Source organism: Alexandromys fortis, unplaced genomic scaffold (assembly GCF_014885135.2).
Source record: "Alexandromys fortis isolate MF-2015 unplaced genomic scaffold, M_Fortis_MF-2015_v1.1 scaffold_66, whole genome shotgun sequence".
Lineage (NCBI taxonomy): Eukaryota > Metazoa > Chordata > Mammalia > Rodentia > Cricetidae > Alexandromys > Alexandromys fortis.
The window spans coordinates 934,776-961,845 of NW_026067950.1; the positions used below are offsets into that span (position 1 = coordinate 934,776).

Here is a 27,070-nt window from a genome sequence, read left to right on the forward strand (position 1 = left end):
TGTTGACTTTGCATAGGAAGTACACATAGTTATCTTGTCATCCTGAGAGCAAAGGAACTGGGCCAACAGTGCTGGCATCATGTCCAAAGACCTCATAGGCCAACAGGCCACTGGTCCATCAGTCAGCCTATGAAGAGGCAAAGAGCATAGAGTTGGGTGGGTAGGGAGGAAGAGAAGGAATTTGTAAGGAGATAGAGAAGGGGAAAGAGTGTGATCAAAATATAATGTATTAAATAATCAAGGAATAGATAACAATATTTAAAAAAATTGTAAAGGACTAAAATCCATCAAATGTGTCTTAACTTTGAATTCACAGTGATGCTTTAAACAATTAGTCACTGTTAAATATTATGTAAAATCTATTAACTATTAAAAACTGATATGAAAATATAAAGAATCACAAACTTCCCTTTAACGTTTCCCCTGTGGACTGTACTGGTAGATAAAAACTAAGGAATCATTTTGATGAGATGCAAGGAAATGACAAATTCACAAGTGAAATGAGTCTATATAATGAACATTAATGTTACTGATATCCTAAAAAGACATAGGGAGTGTGTGTTTTCTGGTGACAGAGCATGACATCATAGGTGGCCCTACCAGAGAGATCAAACCAAAAGCATAACTGTTGAGACCTGTGAATCAACCACTGGTTGGTTCACAGGGAAAAGAGAAGGCAGGAGACCCTGGAACCCTCCTGTCCTTTGCCCTCAGCAGAGCCCACGCTACCAGACTCTACAGGAGGACTGCCACCATTCTTTGACTAAAAAAAAAAACCTTTCTAAAAATAAGTGAGTGCCACCTATCCATTGCTGTGTTGTTTTGATCCAAATTACAGCAACTGTGTAGAACTTGAGTTGAATTTCATGGCTTTTGAGTTCTGTGCTAGAGTGCACAATTTAGGAAATATCAGTCACTGTGTATGTGCAAACGCGTGCGTGTGTGTGTGCGTGCATGCGTGTGTGTTACTGGGGGCTAAGATCTCATACAAGTTACAAGAGTTCTACCTGCCTCAAAATGTGGACTTTGAAATCAAAAGTTTAAGATGCTATTTAAATAATTATATGTTTTACTTTAATGCTTAAATGGAAATTTAGTGTATTTGTTTTTGGTCACTAATTTGGTCAAGGAATTGCCATTTGGTAATATGAATGCATTAGGTTTGCAAATAAAACTGCAAAATATCAAATGTTTTCAACTAATCTTTGTTTCCAGTGCTAGCTCTGTCTAAATGGGCCCCCTCCCTTTCTTCTTGTTTGCTGTATATTGGATGCTCTTAGATTCAGTATGAGCTGCTACTGACTTTTTTCACCGCTACGATTTGCAATTTTTGGTCTGAAATTACATATTTGGAAATGGCTCTGTGCCGTGCTTATTTCGGGTGAATGGCAGTATCTTTTGAAACCAGAAGAGGGCAGAGCAGTGTAGCACTGAGTTCTTTGTGACTAAAACACCCAAAGAATGGCTGTGCTAAAGGAAAGAGATAAAAGTTTTACTACCACAGCCAAGGACCAAAGAATGACTGGTAGCTACAGACCTTTATCTACTATGAAAATAACAGCTTAGATATATATATATAGAAAGATATATAACTTATCAAATATACATCTTTCAGAACGCAGTCAAGCTTAATCCATAGGGTTTGTATTAAAACAGAAAACGTACTACTACTTCCGCTGCTAATTGCAATACCATTCTCAAGGACAGCCTTGAACACATGACCACTGCATTTGCTTTAAACTGATTCAAGTTCATTGTACTATAGCATCCCAAATACGCAGAACGTGTGTTCGATATCAGCTACTCTACTGTAGAGCAGTTGACAAGTGATTGGATTTCAGCTGCTGCCTTACACCAAAGACAGTTAAGGCATACTGATGTCTTTGAGCATTGCGATGTCTGCCCTCCTTGCACACAGTGTACTGCTGCTGGCCCTCCTCTATCCTGGGCCTGACTTCTGCCTCCTCACTGTGTGTTCTAGTCCTCAGAGCAGAAGCCCTCCTCTAATAGGACTTTCAGCTGTGACTCCTGAGCAGTGCTCCCTTGACTTGTGCTAAAAGCTCAAAGAGATTGTAAACTTATCCCCAGAATCACCTCTTTAGGGGGTGAATGCTGTAGGAAAGTCAATGCCCTTTTAGGTGAAAATGTACCTTCTAAATAAATGACAGCCACTCTAGTCTCTATCAACATGTGATTAATTTTCCCGGGAGTTCTAGTCAATTTAAAAACAATTCGGGTTTTCTTTCATTACAAAAAGATAAAACTTTCATGGATGTGGGTGGAAAGGTCAGTGTGTTCAGTGACCCTGTACTTAATTTCAGACCTGCTACGCAATGTGAGAACTACATTGTATATCCTGATATCACCCAAGTGGTCGGTAGTAATAGCAAGGACCAGTTTGTGGGAGCTGGAGAGGTAGATGGCTAGGTGGGGAAAGGGCTCGCTATACCAGCTTGCAAACCTGAGTTCAGATCCTTATCACCCACACAAGAAGCTGGGTGTGGCTGGAAGGATCTATGAGCCCAGTGCTAAGGTATGGAAATAGGAGAATCCCTGGGGCTCATTGGTCAGCCACTCTAGCCAAGCACTGAGTTCCAGGTTCAGTGAGTCAAAAACCCAAGGTGAATAAAGATAAGGAAGACATTAATTTGATAGATATTGACCCCTGGCCTCCACATGCATGCACACACACACATACACACACACACACACACACACACACACACACGTACACACACAGGAAAAGGTGGGCCTGGCCATTTAGACATCTTTGTTCACATTGTAGTGCTTGTTTTGTAGACTGGTTTGTAAATGGGAGCTCCTGTGTCCTGCCTGGCCCGACTCACTGAACTATTTAGTTCCAGAATTCAAGAGCCTGGCTCCTATCTATCTTTTGTTCTCAGTGGTTACTGATATTGTGCAGCAAAACAATCCCACGCCAGTTAAAAATTATGGATAATAAAAAGAGTTATTTATTTGAGGGGAAAAACTTACAGATCACCGTCCCAAACAACACTCCTTTTATTGCAAACAGGAAACAGAGAGTCTAGCAGCTGGAACAGGAGCCAGAAGCAAGAGGGAGAGCACCCATTCCCGCTGCTTTTTAAAGTATAAGAGACCACGCCCCAGCGGGCTGGTATCTTAAAGGCTATTGGCTGGAGGAGCGGAAGGAGCTCCAGCAGCATTGTGCCAAGTGGTTAGAAAAGATAGTCTATTGGTGGCAGACAGTTGCTCACTCTCCCATCGTTAGCACCCATGACTACTAAACGTGCCCCACTTAGTTCTTGGGACTCTAGTTTGGATGGTGTATGTCCCCGTTTTCTCTCCATCTCTTCCTTCCTCCCACTACTGCTTTGGATCACTTAGTCACCTGTAATGTGGCTCGCTAATCGAACGTACAACCCATGAGCCGCATAGATCTGGGTTTGCCCTCCACGGTGTTTTTCTTAATCCTTCTCTCCGGGATGACTTTATCATCATGGCTTAGAGGGGAACTTTGACCTTTCCTCCCTGTCATCCTTCCCTGTCCCTGAAGATAAAATACCTCACAAACTCACATTCAGATCAGCATTAGATCACGGGCCAGGAACCTGCAATAGTACAGTGTGGATTGGAAAACATTTCACTAATACAAGTTCCAAGTGTTAACTGCAAGACCAAATTCTTTACAACCTGGAGCTTAATTATTCAGATAACAGACAGTGTCATTGCCAGCAATGTACACACCCTACACCACTCCATAGCTGTGACATGCAGTCTCACAGTTAGAATCTCTGCATAGATTTTAAAAAATAGAACCGGGAAAGAGTGCTATTAGAATCATTATATCAAGTGACTCAGAAAACAAATGCCAGTTTGTCATATGTGTGGCCTGGACATGTGTGTGTGAGGCAGGTAGAGCTAGAAAGAAGATCAAAGATGGGAAGAAGAGACAGTAAGAGAAATGTAGCATGTGACGTAAAGGTCAAAAGGGGACAGAGAAGCAGCATTTTGTGGGCTGTGAATGTGTCATTCCATTGTATCCCAAAACTAAAGTGCTTCTTATGCTTTCAGCTCCGCAAGTCAGTTTTCAGCATCAGGGCGAGGAACCTTCTGGAAAAGGAGACTGCGGTCACAAAAATCTTAAGGTAATACCAGTAACTTGGAGGCCTACTTTAATGTAAGTGGGATTACATTAAGAACACACAGAACTTTTTCTCCATGAATTCATTTTCTGGACAGTAATATTTACTGTCTGCTCAATTGTAGGATTGTGCACCTTCATGCTTACAGATAATACCAAAGACATAACTAATGTTTGTCTAGAAAAAGTAGTGTTTTATTATCATAATATGCCATGTTTGTTATTTAATGTGTTTAAATAAACTATATCTAGACTCATTTACCAAAAAAGGTGAAAAGAAATTATCATTATTCGTAACCACCTACATGTTTTGTGGTATCGAAAATAATCTGAAGGAAACCTGGTAAAAATGTAAGTCTAAAAAAGAATTATGATTTCTTCATCTGTTACTAAGGATCTGTTAGTATTTGAAAGCCAGGCTGGAAATATGTAAGCAGCATATGCATGCAGTGCCCGTGGAGGCCAGAAGGGGACATCAGATCTCCTGGGACATGTGGGTGCTGGAAACTGAACCTGGGTCCTTGCAAGAACAACAAGGGCTCTTAACTGATCAGCCAGCTCTCCAATCCCATACAGCCACCTTTGAATGACCACAATATCATATTATTTATGATACATTATAACAGAGTCATAGGATTCAAAAGTGCGTAAGCATCTGAGACGTCAAGATAGTTGTGTAAATGATAAAATTGACCTTATGTGTAAATGATAAAATTGGCATAGCTAACAAAGCTAATAGGTCCCTTCATAATGCAATGTAGTCTGCAAATTCATGGTAAGTGGAAGAAATCAAATTCCTCTACCCAGTCCCTTGCTAGGAATGTTTGAGAAAAAGTCCTATCTCATGAAGACACATTCCATAGTGTTCTCCTTCTCTGTGGATGACATTCGAGCACAAAGTCATGCATGTATTACAGTAGCTTTTTGAGTTGAAAAATAAATATTGCGGGGTTTGAGTATTCTCAATATGATTAGACAAACATGAAAGGTCTCATGGAAAGAGACTTGAGCCTTAATGTGGTCCTGCTCTAACTAGGTGGCCGTTCATCTCAGTGTCATCCTTGGACTATGCCATGAGACTTGTTTGGATAGCTCATAATCTCCAAGAAACTTGGCCAAACTGTAATTACACCAGCAAGTTCAGGGGAGGGGTCTACAGAAATGCTAGCACACTTACTAGGAAGAGAAACATCCTTAAAATGAGGAACTACTCAGGGAAAACATCCCATGCTGAGTCTAACTTAGAACATTCCTACTGCTTTTTCTCTGTTACAACCGCCCTTCAGCAAATTGCTGTGCTTGGACTACAGAGTGAACATGCCTGTGCACAGATACTCAATTTGATTTCTTTACTGAAGCTACACAGTAAGCCAACTGTGTCCAATTAACGGCTTTGTGCCCTAGGTACCAACCAGAAAGCCAAGACCAAGGTTCGCAGTGAATGACTGCCCTTGGTAACCAGTAATTAAATCATAACCAGAATTCCTAGTGAATGACTCTATTCTAAGTATATCTCGATACTTTGGAGCTTAAACGGGGAAGGAGTTATAGGCACCCTCTGTAATGCTTAATGTTGGTTGTCAACTTGATAGGATCTAGAATCACGTAGGAGACAAACCTCAGGGCTTGTCCGTGAGGAAGTGCCCACATTGGAATAACTGAGATAAGAATCCCCACCTTATGTATGAGCAGCACACTTCTGTGAACTAGACCTGAACTATATAAAAGGAGGAACCTAGCTGAACACCATCCTTTAGCTCTCTCTGCTTACTGGCTGCACATGCACTATGACCAGGTGCATCAAGGTTTGGTCACCATGACTTATCTGTAATGATGGACTATGACCTCTAAATGTGAGCCAAAACACACCCTCTCATCCTCAAAAGCTGTGTCACAGCAATGAGAAAAGTAACAAGTGTGTACTCACAGATCCACTGCCTTCCTCTTTCATCTGTTCTCTTCCTCTCCCACTTCATGAGGCTGGGAAGAACTCACCCATCTGGGAATCATGGTGTACATCGATCTGGTAGTCAGTCTTGAGGCAGCCAAACAAAAGGACATGGCTTTTCCCAGAGTGTCCTGTGGGCCAGTACTCTAATATTTATCTAGGTGACAAAATTTTCAAGGCCTCCCAGGAAATCATCTGCAAGTTAGGCCTTGCAGAATATCATGTCATAAGATCTATGTGAACATGTCATTTAAGTTGAAAAAAAGTCACACTTTTTTCTGAGAGATGATCAGTTTAACAATGAAAAGTGACTTAAAGGGAACACACTGTCACAAAATTCAATGAATTAGATGGATGAAATAGACTGTTTTCATAAAATTTGCATATCCAGACAATGCTGCAAGGGGGAATTTAACATCTTTTTTTGGAAAAAATATGTAGAAGTTTGGGGCTTTTATTTGAAAAGATACATGATATGAAAAAAAATCTTTAAACTGTCAGGAAATATGGACTATCTTCAAACTTACCCAGCTGTTGTATAATTTGGGGATTTAACAACATTCCAGAAAAGCACAGAATTAAAGGATCTTGGCTATATATTACCTTGTGAATTACAGAAAATAAATGGCTACAATTTGGAAATAGGGTTTTAATATTTGTAAATTTGATCTTTACAAAAAGCATTTATCTTCTTTTGATAAAATTGTCTTTGCTTCTCTATGAGAGCATAGGTTCCATCATGCCCAGAAGATGCTATCTGGTTCCAGTCTTGGCCATTCTCTGGCACTTAAAACCAGATCCCTTATAAGAAGCAGCCTTGGCAGCATGCATCTGTAATCCAAGTACTACGTAAACAGGCTGATCTCTGGAATTTGCTGGCTAGCCTGCCAAGCCCAGTCAGAAAACTCTAGGTTCAAACAGAGACCATGTCTCAAAAGGTATAGTGGAGAATGACTGGAAGATACCAGACATCAATCTCTGTCCTCCACATGCACATAAACCCATATGTGCAAGTGTATTCATGCACATACACCACTCCACACATGCATACACTCATGCAAACCAAGAAAGAAAGGAGGGGGGTTGGGATGGCTATATACATAGTGACCAAGAACTTAGCTAGTGTCTTGAAGTATTCGGATCACAGACCAGTAAATTTTTCTCAAAAGCTTTTTCTGCATCTATTGAAATGATCATGTGACTTTTATCTTAAAGTCCATTTTTTGTGATTTACAACATTTATTGACTTGTGTATGTAGAATCAATCCTGCCCCCTTGTGATAAATCCAACTTGGTCATGGTAGATAATCTTTTCAATGTATGTCTTTACTCAGTTTGAAAGTACTTTGTTGATTTTGAATCTATGTTCACTAGGGATATTGTCCAGAATTCATTTTTGTAGTATTTTTACCTAATTTGGGTATTACAGTCATAATGGCTTCCTAAAAGGAGTTCGATAGTGGAATTGTATTCCTTTTCTTTTAATAATTTGAGAGAGATTGACTGTAGATAGTCTTTACAATTATGGTAGAATTCTGTTATGAATCTATCTGAGCTGATCCTCTTTTAGTTGGAAGACTTTTTATTACTGTTTCAAACTCTTCCTTAATTATATCCATTTAGGTTGTTGGTTTGACGTGGGTTGTTTGGATGAAACCTGCCCATTTCTCTTAGGTTTTCTACCTTAATGGAGAACAGGTTTTTAAATTACTCCCTTATGAAAGTCTGAATTTCTTGGCTATCTGTTGTGATGTTTTCCTGTTTATTTCTGACTTTATTAATTGGTGTCCCCTCTCTTTCTCTTGGTTCATTGGGAAGGGTCTATCAATCTTGTTTATCTTCTGAAAGAACCAGTGTTTAGACTCCTGATTCTTTGTATCATTTTCTTTGTTTCTATTTCTTAGTTTTTTCTCCAATTTTTATTATTTATTGCCATCTATGGGATTTGGATTTGGCTTGCTCTTATTTTTCCAAATTTTTGAGCGGCATCATTAAGTCATTTATTTGTGCTCTTTCTAAATGTTTAATGTAGGCACTTAGAACTGTAAATCTCCCTTATAGGACTGCTTTTAATGTGTCCCAGAGGCTATGTTGTGTTGTGTTTTCATGACCACAGAGTCTGAACTTGCAGACTATAGTGCATATAAATGAGTTGAAGGAAAGAACCTAGAGCTAAGAATGAGGATTTTGACTAAGTACAGCACCCTCCCCTTTGTAGACATCTTAAGTCTTCTTGGTGGAGGGTCTGGATTTGCAGCCCTGGAAATCAAAGGGCTACTGTGGCCACAGTTCCCATTAGACCGACATTTCAACATAGCCACCTTTTACCAAACAGCACACCAGTGTGCCATATCCATTGCTACTAAGAGAAAATTCCATCCACTAGAGAAAACATCTAAGAGCCCTAGAAGCCAAGGACACCACTCTTCACTGAAGTCACCTATTTTTACCCAAATTCATCTTTAACTCATGTCACTTTACTGAATATTTTTATAAATTTAATTGACATTTTTGTTAATGGAAATGTATTTATGGCCATTTTGATGAAAAGAATGTGTATCACATCTGCATGGCTCCAAGTCAGGAAGCCAAATAGCACCCATACTGTTCCCTCAAGATGTACCTAGAGAGGGTTGGGAGAGGGAAGGAGCAACCCTCCACCTCAATTAAGGTTGCTGCTCACACTTGACTCCTCAGCTGCTCTGACTTAGATGCTACCATTCAGTTCCACTGAAGATCACTTCCTTCCGGTGACCTTTTCTCATCAGCATCGGAGGAAAAAAAATGAACACATGTTTTTTAAAGCACTGCTACCTTTGCAGAGGCTTGCTCTAATTCAAAGCCACCAAATCAAGCTAAATTGCACTCCCATTCTCACAAGCACCAACAAATAGAAAAACAGCACACACAAAAAGTAATTAAACGTTGAACGGTATTTCAAAAAGGTCTGTCCTTTTGTGATTTTTCCCATGAGTGCCTCATTAGCCAGATAGTATCTTTACAGCCTTGGAAAATGATCAGCCTTAATATTTGTATCCTGATATTTGATTAATGGCACTATGCTCTTATAATTACTATTGAAAGTCTAAAGAATACTCTAGTCTCTTTAATTAGAGCTAGGATGAAGGATGCAGAGGATAATAGGTAGCACTGCCTTTTTTCCTGGATTTAAGGGAATTATTTACATTTTTAAGTGTTTTATTTTATGTGTATGGGTAGTTTTTTCTGCATGTAAGTTTGTGTATCATGTATGTGTGTAGTGCCTATGGAGGCCAGAAGAGGGTTTAGGATCCCCTGAAAAAGGTTGTGAACCACGATGTGGATGCTGGTTATTGATCCTAGTTTACAGCCCCCTATGACAGAGATAGATTATTTTTCCTAAGCGTGCCCTTTAGTTACCCATCCATCGAGGATTTCTGTGGCATCTCCTACATGTCAGGCATTGTAGTCTTTTTACTTTTCTCCACTCAGCAACTTCTGCTTTTCAAAGCACCATCTTGTTGCTTAGCCCTCCCATTCAGCAAACTTGGATGAGGTCATGCTTTTCTCTCTGCAGCTCCCAGCGTGTCTAGCAAGGCAATGTACATAGCACTACAGAGAGGAACCAAGTGTGTGGCTTCATCCCAACTATCCCATCCACCCAGCCCTACCCTCTGTGGCTTCACTCTCCTCATCAGTGAGCTCCAGCTGAAGGAGAGAGAAACCTCAGATGACCCTGGAAAAGAGAGGAAAGTGACGGAAATCCTTGAGGCACTCAGTTTGGTTCTGTCTCCTGAGACAACAATAGTCATTTTATAACCAACATTTAGCAAGAATAAGCCAAAGTTTTAAGAAAGGAGTATTGGAAATTGACATGAATACTTATCTTCATGGTCCTATTAAGACTGCTTACTTCTGGTTTTGCCTTAGCATTTCTTGACCCTAGTCTTGAAAACTAATTACAAGATACTATTTATAGATAAAGAAACTGAAGACATGGATGCAAATTAGGTTTATTCAGAAACTATAAAATAAAAGGATAAAATGTGAAGTATCGGTGAATATTTGTGTAAAACAAAAATAGCAAAGATTTCAAAGTGATAAAATGTAAATACAGTTTTTCCCTTCCATGGCCACATAATCTTCACTTGAAATACCGGTCACTCCAGTCAAAAATAAAGTAGAAAACTCCATAAAGAAGCAATTTTCAAAGTTTTAAATTTTTAACCACCTGTTGTTGTTGCTGTCCTGTTCCGTCCAGCCTGGAGCATGACTGTTCCTTTGGCTGGTGTATCCATGCTGTCAGTGCCACTGCTGTCAGTCACTTCAGCTACGTCTCAGCTGGCTATCAGACTGATGATCTCAGCATCACTGTGCTTATCCTATTTATTCTGAGCCCCAAACCATAAAGGTCATGCACGACACAGAGGAGGCACAGAGGCTTAAGGCACGAAAGCAGTTAAATATGGGACTGTGCTCACATGACCGCTGAGCATGTAAAAAGGTCTCCTAGGTCCCCAGGAACATTTCCTTCTCGTGGAAAGGGAGGTTACCACAAGTCGAATTAAAAGAATGTATTGTAGAGATACTTTATTGGGTGGTATCTTACCTGCGGCAACCAAAATACTGCATTTTTCTTTTGAGTTAGTGTGTGATGTGTAACTATTTGGGGAGAAAGTCCAAATATGTCTGGAACAATGCTAAACCCACGAGTTGGCAGGGCACTGTGGGTTAAGGTCATGGTGATTAGATCTTGCTACTGGTAGTTTTACTTTCCTTATAGACCCACAGGGACACATACTGATGTAAATATCTGTAGTAAACACAGACATTTAGGGTAGCTTTATTGATAATTCTTAAACGTGGCTCAGTGGGGAAAAACCCTGCCTGTGCAAACCTGCATGAGTTGTGAGTCTCAGCTCCTGAAGCCTGTCCTCTGACCTGCACACATGCACTATGGTGCTGGCACACAAACACTGTTCATACACACACACATGTGATAATAACAATAAATAAAGGAAAAGAATTTTTTAGATAAAATAAACTGTGGCATATCCCAGCAACTGGAATAATATTCGCTACTAAAAAAAGACCTTATCAAGACCTGGAGGAATTGAATTGCATACTACTCATAAGTAGTTAGTCTGAAAGACTAAATGATTCACATTGGATGATTCTAGTCATACAACATCCTGAGAAAGGTGGAGTTTGGATATGAGAGTTATTTTAATAGGATCTTGCTCTAATTGTTTTGCCTCTGGAGTACAAAGTAATAATATAGAAAATTAAAATTCATGTCTATGGGAAAGTTGGACTGTACAGATTATATAACACTTTCAAATTTTTATTTGCATTAAATTATAAAAAGCTCAGGGGGTTGGCTCAGTGAGTAAGAGTGCTTGCTTGAAAGCCTAAAGACACAAGTTCAAATCCTCAGCACCTATATAGCTATCTAGGCATCATTGTGCATGTTTATACCCAAGTATTGAAGGGGTAGAGAAAAATATATCCCAAGAACTCACTGGCCAAATAGTTTAGCCCAAATGAGCATCTACTGGTTTAGTTAAAGACCTTGTCTCAAAGCAGTAAAGCAATAGTGATAGAGGAAGTCGCACACTTACATGCAAGTAGCACACATACACACACACACATTCACCATACACACACACACACAGTTACATCATTACATTATAATATATATGCTTTTGAGATAGTAGCTGGGTTTCAAAATTTACACCCCAGTGAATAGTTTGGGATTTATATATGTTATTTGTTGTACTTCAATAGGTCCACTTGAAAAACATGGATTTCCCATTAATTGATTTTCCTTTTTATTTATGGCACATTTGTAGGATAAAGACATTGCAGGTTTCCTTTCAGTCTACAATGAGATATTGGTCGTCCATGCATTTATTTATCTATGTGCAAGTACATTTCTATGAATAGTGCAGAAATGGGAAGACCTAACCTGCTGCTCTGTTTAAACATTATACCCTTCCACTCAGGATGGGGCTGAATTAAAGAGTGGGGTGCTCACCCCATTAAAAAGGCAACTTTAGCTCATCTCAGCAAGAGCCCATCACCAGGGGCTCACCCATCATCATCGGCTGTTACCTCCACCTTGGACGATCACACTGTCACCCCAATGTTGTCAGGTAGGAGCCAGTCGCAGGAAATACACATTCTATCTTCTCTTGACTCCTAGCCACTTGTGATTTTACATAACTGCCACTAGAGAACCGCTTACCCATTGTCTACGATGTGGTTACATCACATTAACCAACATCTGATAATACTTTAAAGCACCGTTACCTTGTGGAGCTCAGAATCTTAGTAAAAACCCTCAACTTCAAGGCTCTGCAAAGTCACACTGAGATTCCTTTGGGTGGTAATTACATTTACTACAGATGGTCTCATGTAATCTAACTCTTCTATAATGAGTAAAAATAATTTGAAGACTCCTAGGCCTCTCTTTCATTACAGAATGTGCAGGATTTTCCCACACCCTTGTTCTGGAACATTAAGAAAGAAGACATGAAAACAAAGAAAGGAACAGAGGACCCCCTGCTACTGTGTCTATAAACAAGTAGTGGTGTTTAAAGGCTAATAAAACTCCAAAGATCGCTCTTATACCCATCATCTTTGGGCCAATTTAAAAATATTTTTGATGGAGGAATGTCAAGAAAAATAGAGACAATTTCTTAAGACACAATTCTCTGCTCCCAGCTCCTAAAAAAAGATTATATATGTGGCTGTCATATAAGGGGCAATTGAAATTCCACACCACAAAGGCAATGCAGGGAGGTGGGGGGAAAAGAATCAATCTTTCATATGTTTTTTTCAAAGGCTTGGCAAGAAACCAGGGGTAATATTTTTGCAACTGGGAATGTGTGTTTGCTGAGGAATATTCCCACATTTGAGTCATCATCAGGGGTCCTCATCTTGTTTTACTTTCAAAGGTAGAGAGGGCATAACATTAACCCCAACTGGGAAAAGGAAAATGCCTCTCTGTAATTCTCCTCCAGGGAACAGGAATAAAGAGATTACATATGCCTGCATAATGGAGGGTCTCCTCGCTCACACAAGACAAAAGACTTCATTATTTTTCACTAGACAGACCCTTGTGCCTCTCACTTCCAGAAACCAGGCAGGCAGACTTAGGCTTTTTCTTGTTGTTGTTTTTAATATTAAGCCACTAGATAGACTTCCTAAAAGAGCCCTTGTTTACAGAGTTTTCCACCAGTTTACACAGAAACTTGCACAGCCTCCTCAGACTTTTCATTAGGAAAAGATGCAGAGAAGATACAGAGACTTTGCTATCTCTATTCTGTGTAGTGTTTCCTCAAAGCAGAGGCTGTGCCTGAAGACTAAAGTGCTTTCCTGATATGATCAGCTCTGTTTTTTCTTTGAGCAGCAAGTAAATCAATATTTTCTTCCCAAGACTATTCTTGTATCCTTCAATGTGGCCAACACACACACACACACACACACACACACACACACACACACACACACAGATTACTAAAAATTTATACTGGCAAATTATAGCTTGCCATTTAAGGACATTGATCCCTCACCTAGAAATATGTGCACATTCATTTGTCAGGTTGGGGGATCAATGTCCTGCATTCCTGAGTCCTTCATTTGCCAACAGCTTCCTGTAAGATGAGATACATGGATATCTAGTCCCCAGTGATGGATCTGCTCTTAGGTTAACAGATTGAAATGAGTTCAGTTCTTAGTGTCAACTCCTTATCTGATTTTATGCTCCTCCACGAGTGTGCATAGACAACACTGACAAAAACAATTTTTCTACTTATGAGAAGAAACGTCTGAGGTATCCTTTTTCTTATTACTGTCTCCACGTCTTGTCTACTCTAGGTATGTAGCCTATTCATCTTGGGTGATGCAATATTCCACCTTGAAATAAAGTTAAGATTATAACACCATCAAAAAGTGCCAACCAAGGCATTCTATTTTACTTGTGGCTTTCATTCTTTGCAAGTTTAAATGGGTCAGACAAATTAAAATATTTGATTTTGCAGCATTTCAAGGTTCATTAATCAAGTACTGGTAGAGTGCTTTCTTTGTTCATGGGCTTAAAAATAATACCCAACCTTAAATACAACCTTGTTTGCTCTCTTGGAACTTTGAGAGTCTGTCTGCTCTACGTGTAGAGCTGAGTGACCAAAGAGAATGCCATGAAAGAATGAATCCCTTCTGGTAAAAGAAGAGATCAGAAAGAATAAGATTAGGAGGAGGTCAACAAGACTTTAGAAGCCGCCCTGAGGGTTCTGTGTTAATCTTTTTGTGATGAATAATAGGAAATTAAAGGGTTTAAGGCAATGGAAATAACTGTGTTAGGTACCAGTTTACTAATAACAAATGATTCCAAACTTGAAAATTTGAACACCATATTCTATGTCTTATTTTTTGGTGAAAAATCTGGGCATAGCATATAGTTGATTCCCTAGCCTTGGGCCTCCGACAACCCTGAATGTCCTTGGATTGATGAAACATTCTATTCCTACATATTTTGCATGGTTACCAATTGGAGTCAGAGCCTCACAAGATGTGGGATAAATTGAGATTCTTCCAGAGCCATTGGGTGATAGTTTATATTGATTGATTGTCAACTTGATGACACTTAGAATCACCTAGAAAACAAACTTTTGGTTCTATCTTTAAGGGCAGGTTTAGAATTTTAGAGAGCATTCACAAAAGTGGGAAGATCAATCCTAAATGGGGGTGATAATCACCATGGGCCAGGTACTTAGACTAAATAAAAAGATGGAAGGAGAGTAGACCAACATCCATATCCAATCGATAGAAACACCTTTGCCCCCATTATTACTGCTTTCCAATATAGCAAGACATTTTACACGACCAATAAACATGGCACAGCTTAAGCCTGAATCTGTTTAATGTATAAAGGAACATGCTAACATGACATGTTTTCAGCCTGTTTCTTTATTCAAGTGGTCTCGGAAACAACGTACTGTTCTTCAGGTTTTCTTTCCACCCCTGTGTTCCTACTCCCCCTCTTGCTCCAGAATCATTGCCCTTTATCTGAGGGTCTTCCTCCATTTATTAGTTTGGTTTCTGTTCTAATTGTACAGCAGAAGTAAGGGTTTCCACATGCTTTTAGAAGAATGAACGTATCTACAAAAAATTGTTTCATCTATTTCCTTACCTGTTTCCTAAGAGACAATGCTGAAAGATAGATTTTATAAGCCACAAAGAACATGCCTTGAAGACGCCTTGAATAGAGTTTCACTTTTTAGTTTTAATAGAATCCTTCAAACTTACTTTCCATAATCTGCTCCAACCAGTGCCTTTACCCAGATAAATATTTTACAGTTTGCTAAAAGAATATTAGTACTTGATTTTCAGCTTAGAAAGACTGCCTTTTATCTAGTGTCTTAATTCAATTGTTACAGGCATGCCCCATGAAAGGAAGGTGATGTCAGAGAATTTAGTCAAACAATAGACTTAAGGAAAGAGTGATGATGGGAAGGCATTAATTTTAATTTTGCACAGGTGTGAAGGGGACGCAGTTGGGGAAACCAACCATAGAGAAAGTTAGCAGCAACAATACGCAGACACAAAAGTGAAGAAGTGCTGAAGGTGACCTCTCAACATGGGGAGGGAGGGTTCTATGAGCCTGGTTTCACTGCTCAGATTATGTGGGAGCCTTGAAGTCAGGAAGGTGAGCAGGAAATTCTGCTCAGGGTGCAGGAAGACTCAGATGAAAACTTGCCCTTGAAGAACCAGAAGCCAACAGGGCCTGTGCTGGGCTCCAAAGGATCTCTTGACTTCCTGCTTATAAGTTAGCTGCTTATTAATAAGAAACTCATAGTTACTGGGCATTTAATTGTTGCTTAATAAATGCTGCTGTGAACATAGGGGCAAATTTGGGAAAGGAAATGAAAGCAAATGTTTGGCTACTCTAACCCATTTGAGCAAAGGTTTTCTGATTTCAATACATAACTCAAAACCAACACCCCTGTTCAATGCATGAATCATCCAGAGACCATAATTCCCATGTGAAATGAAACTCCAGTCTCCTCTGCTATAATTTTCTGAATTTTTTAGATCTAAAGAGAAAGAAATTTGTCAAAAGACAAAAAAGAAGTAGAGGTCTTTTTCCTCAGTCCTTCAGCCATATTCTTGGAGGAAGAGAGAAAAGGGAGTCATAGTGAAGGGACACCAAGAACCCATGCTTGGCTGCTCTACTCAGTCAGGAAGGGCACAGAGTGCTTAACAGAGGCTACCAGGTCCTGGAGTCAAGAGGCACAGCAGCAAGTATGTTAACACACTTCCTAGCAGGAATGTCAACCATTTTCAGCTGGGGTTGTTGGACACGCAACCCCACAGTGCTTACAAATACTAAGCCTGAGACTATCACTTTCTTCTGTCTTCATTATAGGAAGGGCCCTCACATTCAAACAGACACATTCCAATTAGGTTGGATGTGTTTTGCATTTAAGGCCCTTAGGTCTCAATGGCTTAAGGGCTGAGTATTGTGCTTTTATAGTAAAAGGGCTGAGTATTGCTCTTTTATAGTAAAAGCTCCATGACAGTGCCTGAGAGTTAAATCATGGGGGTGAACACAGATTGCTGGAGGTCTAGACACCTAAAGGAGAGTAGCACTTACTCCAAATAGACATTATCAAAATGACTTTATAATTTTCAGTCTATTTTCCAAAAACCCACCCTAGATACTTTGCTTGACTTTTGTTAACTGAGCTGAACCTAGAAACACATCTTCTTATGCAGTATCATTGTAGCTCTAGAAATGAGTACAGTTTCCGTCTCCCACTCAACAGATGCTCTTGTCAGCTTGGGTGTTTCCTCAGAGTGGTCCTTGTTCCTTACTAAAGTAACAGCAGAAATCTTTGGGTCTTTTCTCTGGTAATACATTTATATTCATTGGATTTATGCTATGATTATCTTTCTCTCTATCAAAAGCATTCTTGTTGTATGTGTGTAGTTGTGTATATTGCAGTGAGATTTGTGAGTATATGGATGAATAAGTGTGTACAGGTGTATGTGCATATGTGTGTACATGCATGTAGGACATCCCATGTCTCTACCTTCTAAGACCCCTTTAGCTGGCATTTATATGGGTTCTAATGGTCTGAATTCCCATCCTCAAATTTACATAGCAATTGCTTTAATCCCTTATCCAACTTGCCAGCCCTATCAATTTCAATTTCCCCCAAAGGTTCAGGACACGATGCAAAAGAGGAGGTAGAAGAATGTAAGAGCCAGAAATAGTGGACATCTTCAGGAAAAAAATTAATTTCAGAATATAACAGGACCATTAAACATATAAACTCACAGCAGCTGGGGAATACATGTACAAGACCTATGTAATAGCTAGCTGACCATAATCCCAGCGTAGATGGGGGAGGGCTTCATGAAGCCCTACCCCTACCTGAGATGCTCTTGGCAATTGATGACTCCTGGGAGAAGGGTAGTAATAAGTAAGTAAGTAAATTCAGAGATGTGAACCAAAAAACAAAATGAAAACAAAAATACTACACATTGCTCCAATAGATGATTCTATACCCATTGCACATATGGGCAGCACTAAGTGGATTCAAACATTTTTTGAAGATGTATGACTGTACAATTCCAGGGGTCCAGCTGGAAAAAAAAACCTTCCCTGAGGGCTTACAGAGACCTCCATGTTTAAGATTGAAATAAATATCATGACTAACCCTGCTGCTGACATAATACCTATAGAAAAGCTTGTCATCATTTTGTGCTGGTAATTTGAAAGAAGAAGACAAGGAAGAAGGGCTGCTTTCTGTTTATCTTTTAGCTTCTCTTGGCTGTGGAATTTCTACTTTGTATTTCTGACACAAAGCCTAAAGGTCATTTTCCTCTATGTGTTATTGGCTGTATTTTGCCTTAACATTGGTGTTTACTTAAAATTAATAAGAGCCAGGAGCAGTAATGTATTATTCATCCTGAGTGTACAAACCATGCATTTATCTAGGATTTCTTTCTTTTGCAAGAGCTTGCACTCGACAGCGCATGCTGAGCGGATCATTTGAGGGGCAGCCAGCAAAGGAGAGGTCAATCCTTAGTGTGCAGCATCACATCCGCCAGGAGCGCAGGTAAATACTCCAGGAAGATGAACTCCAGAGACATCCAGGAAAGACTTTACAAGTGTAGCTCAGTACAAAGCTCAGGCCTCTACCCTGGTTGGGAGGCAGGCATGGTGAGGACCTGGTTCTAGCTGCTGGTAGTAACAATAAAGAAATTCCCTATCTGATTCAAAGATTTAAAAATCTTTACTTCAAAGATTCTTTCCTTGGTCATAGCCAAAGTCTCCCTTTCAAGATCAGAAAGAACAGAAATCTGAAAACTTGTTAGATGGGATCAAAGACCAGTGGGTAGACCACAAGCTTATGTTTAACAAAGAAAGAGTCATTTCTGATACATCAGGAAACTTAATCCTTTACTCATGATTATTGATTACAAGTTAAGAATTGGTCTTGAGATATTTTGACAAGATGACTGTGGTTGTTCTAGGTCACTAAGACATGGATCCAACAGCCAGAGGATCAGCAGGGGCAAATCTCTTGAAACTTTAACTCAAGATGTGAGTTCTAAGCTGTTTTAGATTTTGGAAACTTGATTATGAATGTGTATTTAAATGATTGATTAGACATTTCTCATGCATAAGTTTTTATATCGTGTTAAGATGTTTTCTAACCAGATGCAATCAGGAAATTCAGATAGCAAGTTACATGGCTAAGAACCAAAAATAAATCATGACATCCCATGCAGAACAAATGTCTCAGTTAAAAAGAATAAGACCAAATGCAGAGAACAACTGGCTGTGAGTTCCTGGCCCCAACTGCAGCCCCACTACAGCTCCTACAGCTAAAGTGCAGAAGGAAGAGCAGAAAGATTGTAAGAGACAGAAGACCAGGATATGAAACTGCACCCATGGAATCTCACCAATGAGCGGGCATAAACAAGAGCTGAACACAATACCAACTCACATGCCAGTGTGGATGGGGGAACTCTCACAAAGCCTTACCCATAGATGAAGAAACTACATGCAATTAATGACTGCTGAGAGACGGGGAGTCTGTTTTCTGCAGGGATGATCCCCCGAATTATTTATGCTAAGTGGTCATCCCTAGAAGCATATGCATATATTTAACACTGACTGGGTCCTGTGGGTTGTATATATATATATATAATCTAGTCTGTTATTTCATGTCTGCTGTGGAGATTGAGACCATTAATACCAGGAGCTAATAATGAGCAATTCTTTTGGTTCTTTTGTTGAAATGGTCTAGTAGAAATAGACAGTCTACCCAAGCGTCACTTAAGAACATGGCTTTGGAGATGTGTGTTGTAGCCCAGGTTGATCTAAACCTCACTATGTCACCGACAATTACCTTGAACTTTTGATTCCCTGTACAGTTTTACAACTATGCCCAAATTATGCACTTCTGGGGATGGAACCCAGGGCTTTGTGAATGCTAAGAAAAAGCTCCAACAACTGAGCTACAACTTCAGCTTTTTTTCTAAGTACAACACTACATATCCTCAGACTTATTTATTCTTATTTAATCCTTTGCTATAACCTCAGCAGTATGATAGGGCCTAGCACACCATACAATTTCAGTATGCATATGCTAAGCATTTTGTATTGTAAAGGCAAAATTTAGTTGTGAAGATGCTCATGGCCATTAGAAATATGCATATAGCATTATACATATGTATATATAGAGAAGTATAAACTATCGTATATGTTATGGTCTCCATATAGTAATGCACTTAGAAATAGAAATGTTGCTTTTAATTTTAAAAACAGTCTTTTAAGCCTTTGAAAGTCTTCCACTGTACATACCCCTCATACACCTTTTACTTCTAGCACTCAAATACAGTGCGATACAGAAATGCGCAAAGAGAAGACAGCGAGATCAAGATGATCCAGGAGAAGAAGGAACAAGCAGAGATGAAAAGGTACCACGTGGCTGTGTCCCAAGGCTCTCATTTGGGAGTGGTTCTTTCCTTTGGCCTTCTTCTGATCCCGCAAATGTTCGCTTGAAGGAAAGTGCAAGAAGAGGAACTTCGAGAGAACCACCCGTACTTCGACAAACCGCTCTTCATCGTGGGGCGGGAGCACAGATTCAGAAACTTCTGCCGCGTGGTGGTCCGAGCACGCTTCAATGTGTAAGTATGGGCCACTTACTGCGCTTGGACCAGGTATTTGACCTGAGTCCTGTGAACAGCAGGGAGTTTGTCACAGGAAGCAACAACAACAACAACAAAAAAAAAAGACTGGGTAGGCCTAATGGGATCACAAAATAAACTGTGGGCTAATTAATCATCTTGCTCCTCTTTGCTGAGCTCCCGAACAGGTGGAAAACAAAGGTTTCAAGCAGGTAACATTCGTAGGATGCTCCCATTGATAAAGTATTTAATAACCCAGGTCATTAGCACATTTTTTGCAGTTGTGATGTCAGTGTTGTTCACTTTCAATTTTCCCTTGAAAGGATTAAGCAAAAGGAAAATCAGTGACATGATTAAGGATATTTATTGTTCAAGGTTTCTGTCCGACTTGTACTTTCTGTTGAAGACCTTTGTTGTAGAACAAAGAGTTTTATCTAGTGTTTGCATTACCAGTTGTTATGAGAAGAAAACCTACTAGCCATTGTCTCAACCCCACCAGTGTGGAAGAAATGGGTAAGCATCTCTGTTTGTGTAACTCAGGGGAGACCTAAGCCAACTATCCTAGCCAACCAATGGATAAAAGGAATTTTTGTCTAGTGTTATTTTAAGTACATATCACAGATATTAAGAGTCCTGACATGGAACTGGGAAGATAGCTTAGTGGACAAAGTACTCGCAGGTGAGCCTCTAAACCTGCATTTGATCCCCAGAATCATGTAAGAAGCTAGGTGTGATGGCATAGCACTTGTAACACCAGCACTAGGGGAGGAGACAGGCAGCTCCCTGGGGCTCACTGGCTAGAAGTCTTAACCGGTGAGCCTCAGGCCCCAGTGAAAGGTTCTATATCAAACTACAAAGTAGAATACATCTGAAGAATGGCAGCTGAACTCTGGCTTTCACCACATAAACACAAATGCATCCCCCCACCATAACACATACCTACATACATGAGAGACCTGGAGGGAAGTGGAGAACATTCTAGTCTTTCCCTGTGCCCTCATTAAAGTACTCAGATATTCTTTGTTAATAATTTATACCATATAATATCATTACCTGTTGAATCTGTTTCTTAAAAAAATCTATATGTTTTAACCACCATTATCTCATAATGTGCCAATGTTTGGGGATGGGAACTTTGAAGACATAGCTAAATTAAAATGAAATCCTCAAGATGGTACCGATCCAGTATCTCACCTCCTTCTAAGAAAAGGGAGTTTAGACATGAACCCACAAAGAGGAAGCCCATGTGAAGACATGTACCCCGAAATAGTCTCTGCACTGCAGGAAAGAGGCCTGGAGTGAACCCTTAGTCCACAGGACTCAGAAGGACACACACTACTGACATCTCTAACGTGAACCTCCAGTTCTTCATAACCACACCACAGAACAATCCCCCTTGCTTACACCACCTCTCTGTATAAGTAAAGCATCTCTGTAAAACTCACACAAACTGGCCCAGTATCACAGGAGGCTGTGTGTTACCGTATTTGCACTCCTGCAATGATTGATTATTGCTGGTCAGCTGGGATCCAGCGTCCCCATGGGTGCAAACCTTGGGCATGTCTAAGAGGGTTTCTATTTTGGTGTGTTCAAGTAGTAAGATCCAGTCTAACTGGGAGCTGGCCTCATTCTGTGGGCTTAAGTCTCAATCAGAATGAAAAGGCAGAAGGAAGCAGAGTGTTTGCATTTATCATTCTCTGCTTCTTGCAGGTACAATGTGACCAGTTGCCCCCAAGCTCTTGCTACCATGACTGCCCCCCCCCCATGACGGACTATACCTTGGAGCTGTGAACCAGAATGAACCCTTTATGTCTTAAGTTGCTTTGGTCAGGCATTTTGTCACAGAATAAGGAAGTAACTAAGACTTCTCCACCAACCAAAGAAGACATTTAGGTCTGAGGAGGTTGACGGTTGTACTCAAGGACGCCAGCTAGTCTGTGACTCCCTTCTGATCACTATTCAATTGTCCCTCTTCTGTTCTAGAAAAATCTTCACTATTTAAAGTATAGAATAATAATTTTAAAGGACCCCTGAGATTTGGCCAAGTGAAAAAGACAGTGGAAGTTGATTGGTGCTCAAGTGAGGTCTTCATCTCGAATTACCCTGTTGGCTGCCTACATGTTAACATCTAATTACTGATTCTCCACTTCATTTAGTAGGGTGTAATTCTCCTTTTGTCAGCAACACAGCTGAGTGGACTGATGAAGACTGTTGAAATAGGAGCGGCGGGGCTGCGTCCCCGGCACCCGGCCGCCCGCATGGCTAGCTTATGCCCAGAAATAATTACACGGAAACTGTATTCTTTCAAACACTGCCTGGCCCGGATAGTTCCAGTTCCTTATGGCTAGCTCTTACATATTGTTCTAACCCATTTCTAATATTCTGTGTAGCCCACGAGCTGGCTTACCAGGGAGGATCTTAACCTGCGTCTGTCTGGAGCGGGAGAACCATGGCGACTCCTCACACAGCTTCTTTTTCCCAGCATTCTCCTCTGTCTACTCCGCCTACCTAATTTTCTATCCAATAAAATGGGCCAAGGCAGTTTCTTTATTAATAAGAAATCACTCCCACATCATTTCCCCTTTTTCTGTTTAAACAAAAAAGAAAGGCTTTAACTTTAACATAGTAAAATTACATATAACAAAACAGTTATCAAGTAAGAATTACAGTTACAATATTTATATCTATTTTATCTCTTATCATAACTAAGGAAAACTATAACTAACCATTCTTCAACTCCATCAAAGACTCCAGAAGGATATAATATTACCTATCAAACAAGAAATAAGAAAACTCTAGAAATGACAGAGACATCTCGCTGCCTGGACAGTCACCCAAAGTTCCTCTGTACCGTTGGGGCATCCATCTTCGGCCTACAGGCCCATAGTATCCAGCAGACATTCTCATCAAGCAAGAAATTCCAAAGACAGTTCAGTCACTTTTTGCTGTGTCCTGCAGAATGTCTCACAGACTCTTTCATGAAGCAGGAACCCCAAAAGGTCATCTCACCTTTAGGCAAGTTCAGCAGTCCTCTCTCTGCGGGTTCTCTGTGTCCAGTTTATGCAACAGTCCAGGCAAGAGCAGTTTCTTGCCCAAATGGCTATCAAACTCCATAAGGATTCTCTTCGATGCCCATCTTCCTCTTGAAATAGATTGGTGCTGCCAGGAGCAAATGTGTCTCATTGTCATGAAAAACCCTAAGTTATTAAAATATCTTAAATGCCATATTCTGCAGCCTTTGAAAGATATGAAGAATGCCTATCTAACTAAAATATCTCTCTATATATCTAGAAAATCTAACTAACATGACTACAAGCTTAAGTATTAGCGATGATTATCCATTAACAACCTATATTTCCTAATTATACATTACATTTTTAAATGAACTACACAATCACAATACCTTAATCAAGATCAAAAATACATATACATATAACAAAATTGACCATAAAATCCATACCAATGCAAATTATTCATATCTATATCATATCCCCCTTTAAATGTAAAAGAACATTTATAAACAATATTTGGGAACATGGGCGTAGTTTTTTCTCTACAAACTGCTTCCTGCTGAATAGGGGCGTCGTTAATTAGGTTGTTCATGATATAACCTGTATGCTAGTTTCATCTCAGTTGGCAATTGAGCGAAGCAATTTTTTGAGGGTATTCACAGCAACCTTTCAGGAGGGCGTGGTCTATCATACCAAATCGGAATAGATGCAATCCACAGGGTCTCATCCTCTGCAAAAACAAAAGAAGACCCTCTCCAAAGCATCATATCCTTAGACCCAAATTCTGAAATCATAATACCCTTATATCCATTTTGGTTTAGATTGGCAGCCCATGTAATGAAATGTCTCTCTGTACTTAGCTCCTTCACAGTCAAAAATTTTAAAGAAAACACAATGTACATAATCCAGACTCTCTGTGAATTTTCCATTTTTACGTGGCTTATATTTCTTTATTTCTTTTAATCTATAACTCTCTGTACTTCTGTACTCTGTCTCTTTAAAGACTTTACCCTTTTTCTTTTTAAGACATTAACTTTATTCTTTATATTCTTTTTCTTCTCTTTCCCAAGCCTACGTACATTTATCCAACAGTGTCTGAATCTGTTTTATTGTGAATCTGTAATTTCTTTACTATACAGGAGCATTTCTTAAAATGTTAAGCATTTCTTAAAAACTTAAGTTGCACCATTTACAGGTAATACGGTACTGCCTGTGTCCTGCCCAGTCTAAACCTTAACTGCACGGTTTTAAGGTAATTACGGTAGTTCCTGCCTGAGATCAGCACAGTTCAGCATGGAGCAGCCGCTCCTGCCTCAGAGTCATTTGGTGCCCCTGAACCATTCACAGTTTCAGGCACACAGCAAGTCCACATTGGAGCCGCACTCAGCAGTTTAACTCTGAGACTGAGTGTGCAGCACAGAAACTCTTTTCATCCAAGTTACAGCCAAATCTGACATGCAGAGCACTGCGCAGTCTGAAAATGCGTCTCTGTATAGCGGCAGGAATCCGCCATGCTCTTCCGCCTGCCTAAGCCTGATTCTGCCTTCTGCCCAGGTGCAGGCGGGGAGCTCTGAGCCATCTGCACGGTCTCAGAGCACTCTCCTCCGATCCCAAGCGGAACACAAACATCCAGTCCCATAAAAGCCTTGAAATGCTTTAAAGCCAGAGTTCATGCTGGCAGCACAGCCCCCAGGAAGCCGCGCTTTAAAATGATGTAGCTTATTTTTCTGCTGTTGTAGCTGAATCAGGAATCTCTCTACAGCACGCCACCAACAAAACAGCAAAAATCTGTGTTAAACTCTCTCTCCCTTATTTTTAAGCCTTCTCAGGTTTTTAAGTGGATTTAGCCCATCACGTCTGGGCGCCATCTGTTGAAATAGGAGCGGCAGGGCTGCGTCCCCGGCACCCGGCCGCCCGCATGGCTAGCTTATACCCAGAAATAATTACACGGAAACTGTATTCTTTCAAACACTGCCTGGCCCGGCTAGGTCCAGTTTCTTATTGGCTAGCTCTTACATATTGTTCTAACCCATTTCTAATATTCTGTGTAGCCCATGAGCTGGCTTACCAGAGAGGATCTTAACCTGCGTCTGTCTGGAGTGGGAGCATCATGGCGACTCATCCTCTAACCTTCTTTCTCCCAGAATTCTCTTCTGTATACTCCGCCTACCTAATTTTCTATCCAATAAAATGGGCCAAGGCAGTTTCTTTATTAATAAGAAACTATTCCCACATCAGAAGACCTTGTTGTAATTGGAAATGCACATAAAAAGACTACCGGGGCCTCACTGACAACTGCTCGCAGGGTCCCCAAAACTAAGCCCTAGGAATGCACTTCCAGTGAGATACCATATTAATTCTTCCACAGGACCACAGCGGAGTGGGGAGTGAAGAACTCTCTTTAACCGATGCAGTGTCTATCTAAATGGTTATGAGGAATATCCTCAAACTAGCAACACATGCATCTTCAATTAGTGTTTCTAAACAAGTGCTGAAGTTTAACTTTGTGATAAGTCATGCCAGAAGTCCTTGAATGGAGTCTCAATTCCAAAACCAAGATATTGAGAATTCTTTTGATTTTTCTTTTATCCAGTGGTCTCTGCCTTCCACAGTGGTGTGCAGTTAACATAGCTCACAATAGTCACTTTATAGAAGTTATAAAAAGAAGTTCAGATGGAGAGATGCTTGTGATTACTAACATGATTGTTGTGTTGAAGAATTTTATATCTGTTCTCTCTTACAGATCGAAAACAGACCCTGTCACGGGAGCTGTGAAAAACACAAAGTACCACCAGCTTTAGTAAGCATGACAAGCTCTCTTTTCCCTGCGCATTTGAGCTTCGCATGTGCTATTTTCTGCTTCGTAAAAATACAAAATTTTAGGTTGGGGAGTTGGCTCAGTCAGTGGGTAATGCAAACATGAAGGCCTGAGTTTAAACCCCAGCACCCTTATAAAAACCTAGATATGGTCCCCTGTGCATATAATCCTAGAATTGGAGGGCAGATAAAGGTTCAGTGAGGGACCCAGGTTCAAGAATATAAGATGGAAAAGAATCCAGCATCTACCTCAGACCTTCACATATGTAAATGAACACATAAGCATGTAGCACAAACATACACCAGACACAAGCAATACATAGATGGCATATACCATGGGAGACTTGTTTTTAGAAACACCAGTCATGATAGAGTTACCAAAGCCATGGTCCCTGGACCTTGCAAACACAGGCAGATCATTTGCATTTCTCAGTTATGTTTGTTCTTCGGCAGTGATTTGCTGGGACTGGTCACTTACCTGGACTGGGTCATGATCACCGTGACCATCTGCTCTTGCATTTCCATGATGTTTGAATCCCCCTTCCGGAGAGTCATGCATGCACCCACTTTACAGGTACTATGCAGAAACCTTAGCTCCCAGCTCAGTAGAAAATTACTACCCTGTTTTTGCTGTTTTTGTTACCATCAAAGTGCCGTTTGTCCATTTCAGATTGCTGAATATGTGTTTGTGATATTCATGAGCATTGAGCTTAATCTGAAGATTATGGCAGATGGCTTGTTTTTCACTCCTACCGCTGTCATCAGGGACTTTGGTGGTGTCATGGACATATTTATCTATCTTGTAAGTCTTTTCTTTTCTAAATATCACAATGTAATAGTTTTGTGCATCCCTTAGTACAAGAGTGAGATGTCTGAGGTCTAGTTGTCGTAAATTCTTTAATAAATTATGGTGACCTATTATATGTTATAATGACCTATTGTATGTAAATAAAGGGAATGAACATGAAATCTAAACAAATAATC

General features: G+C 40.1%; 1 protein-coding gene across 2 annotated transcripts in view; it reads left to right on the forward strand.

The window, feature by feature from the left end:
• Window positions 1-27,070, forward strand: part of Nalcn (sodium leak channel, non-selective) — a 259,437-nt gene that overhangs the window by 193,693 nt on the left and 38,674 nt on the right. For both annotated transcript variants that reach the window (XM_050150391.1, XM_050150392.1), the window contains exons 18-25: window positions 4,054-4,127; window positions 18,077-18,178; window positions 18,597-18,666; window positions 19,957-20,048; window positions 20,136-20,258; window positions 26,013-26,069; window positions 26,540-26,660; window positions 26,757-26,888. In XM_050150391.1, coding sequence (XP_050006348.1) covers window positions 4,054-4,127; window positions 18,077-18,178; window positions 18,597-18,666; window positions 19,957-20,048; window positions 20,136-20,258; window positions 26,013-26,069; window positions 26,540-26,660; window positions 26,757-26,888 — 771 coding nt within the window. The remainder of the gene's footprint in view (window positions 1-4,053; window positions 4,128-18,076; window positions 18,179-18,596; window positions 18,667-19,956; window positions 20,049-20,135; window positions 20,259-26,012; window positions 26,070-26,539; window positions 26,661-26,756; window positions 26,889-27,070) is intronic.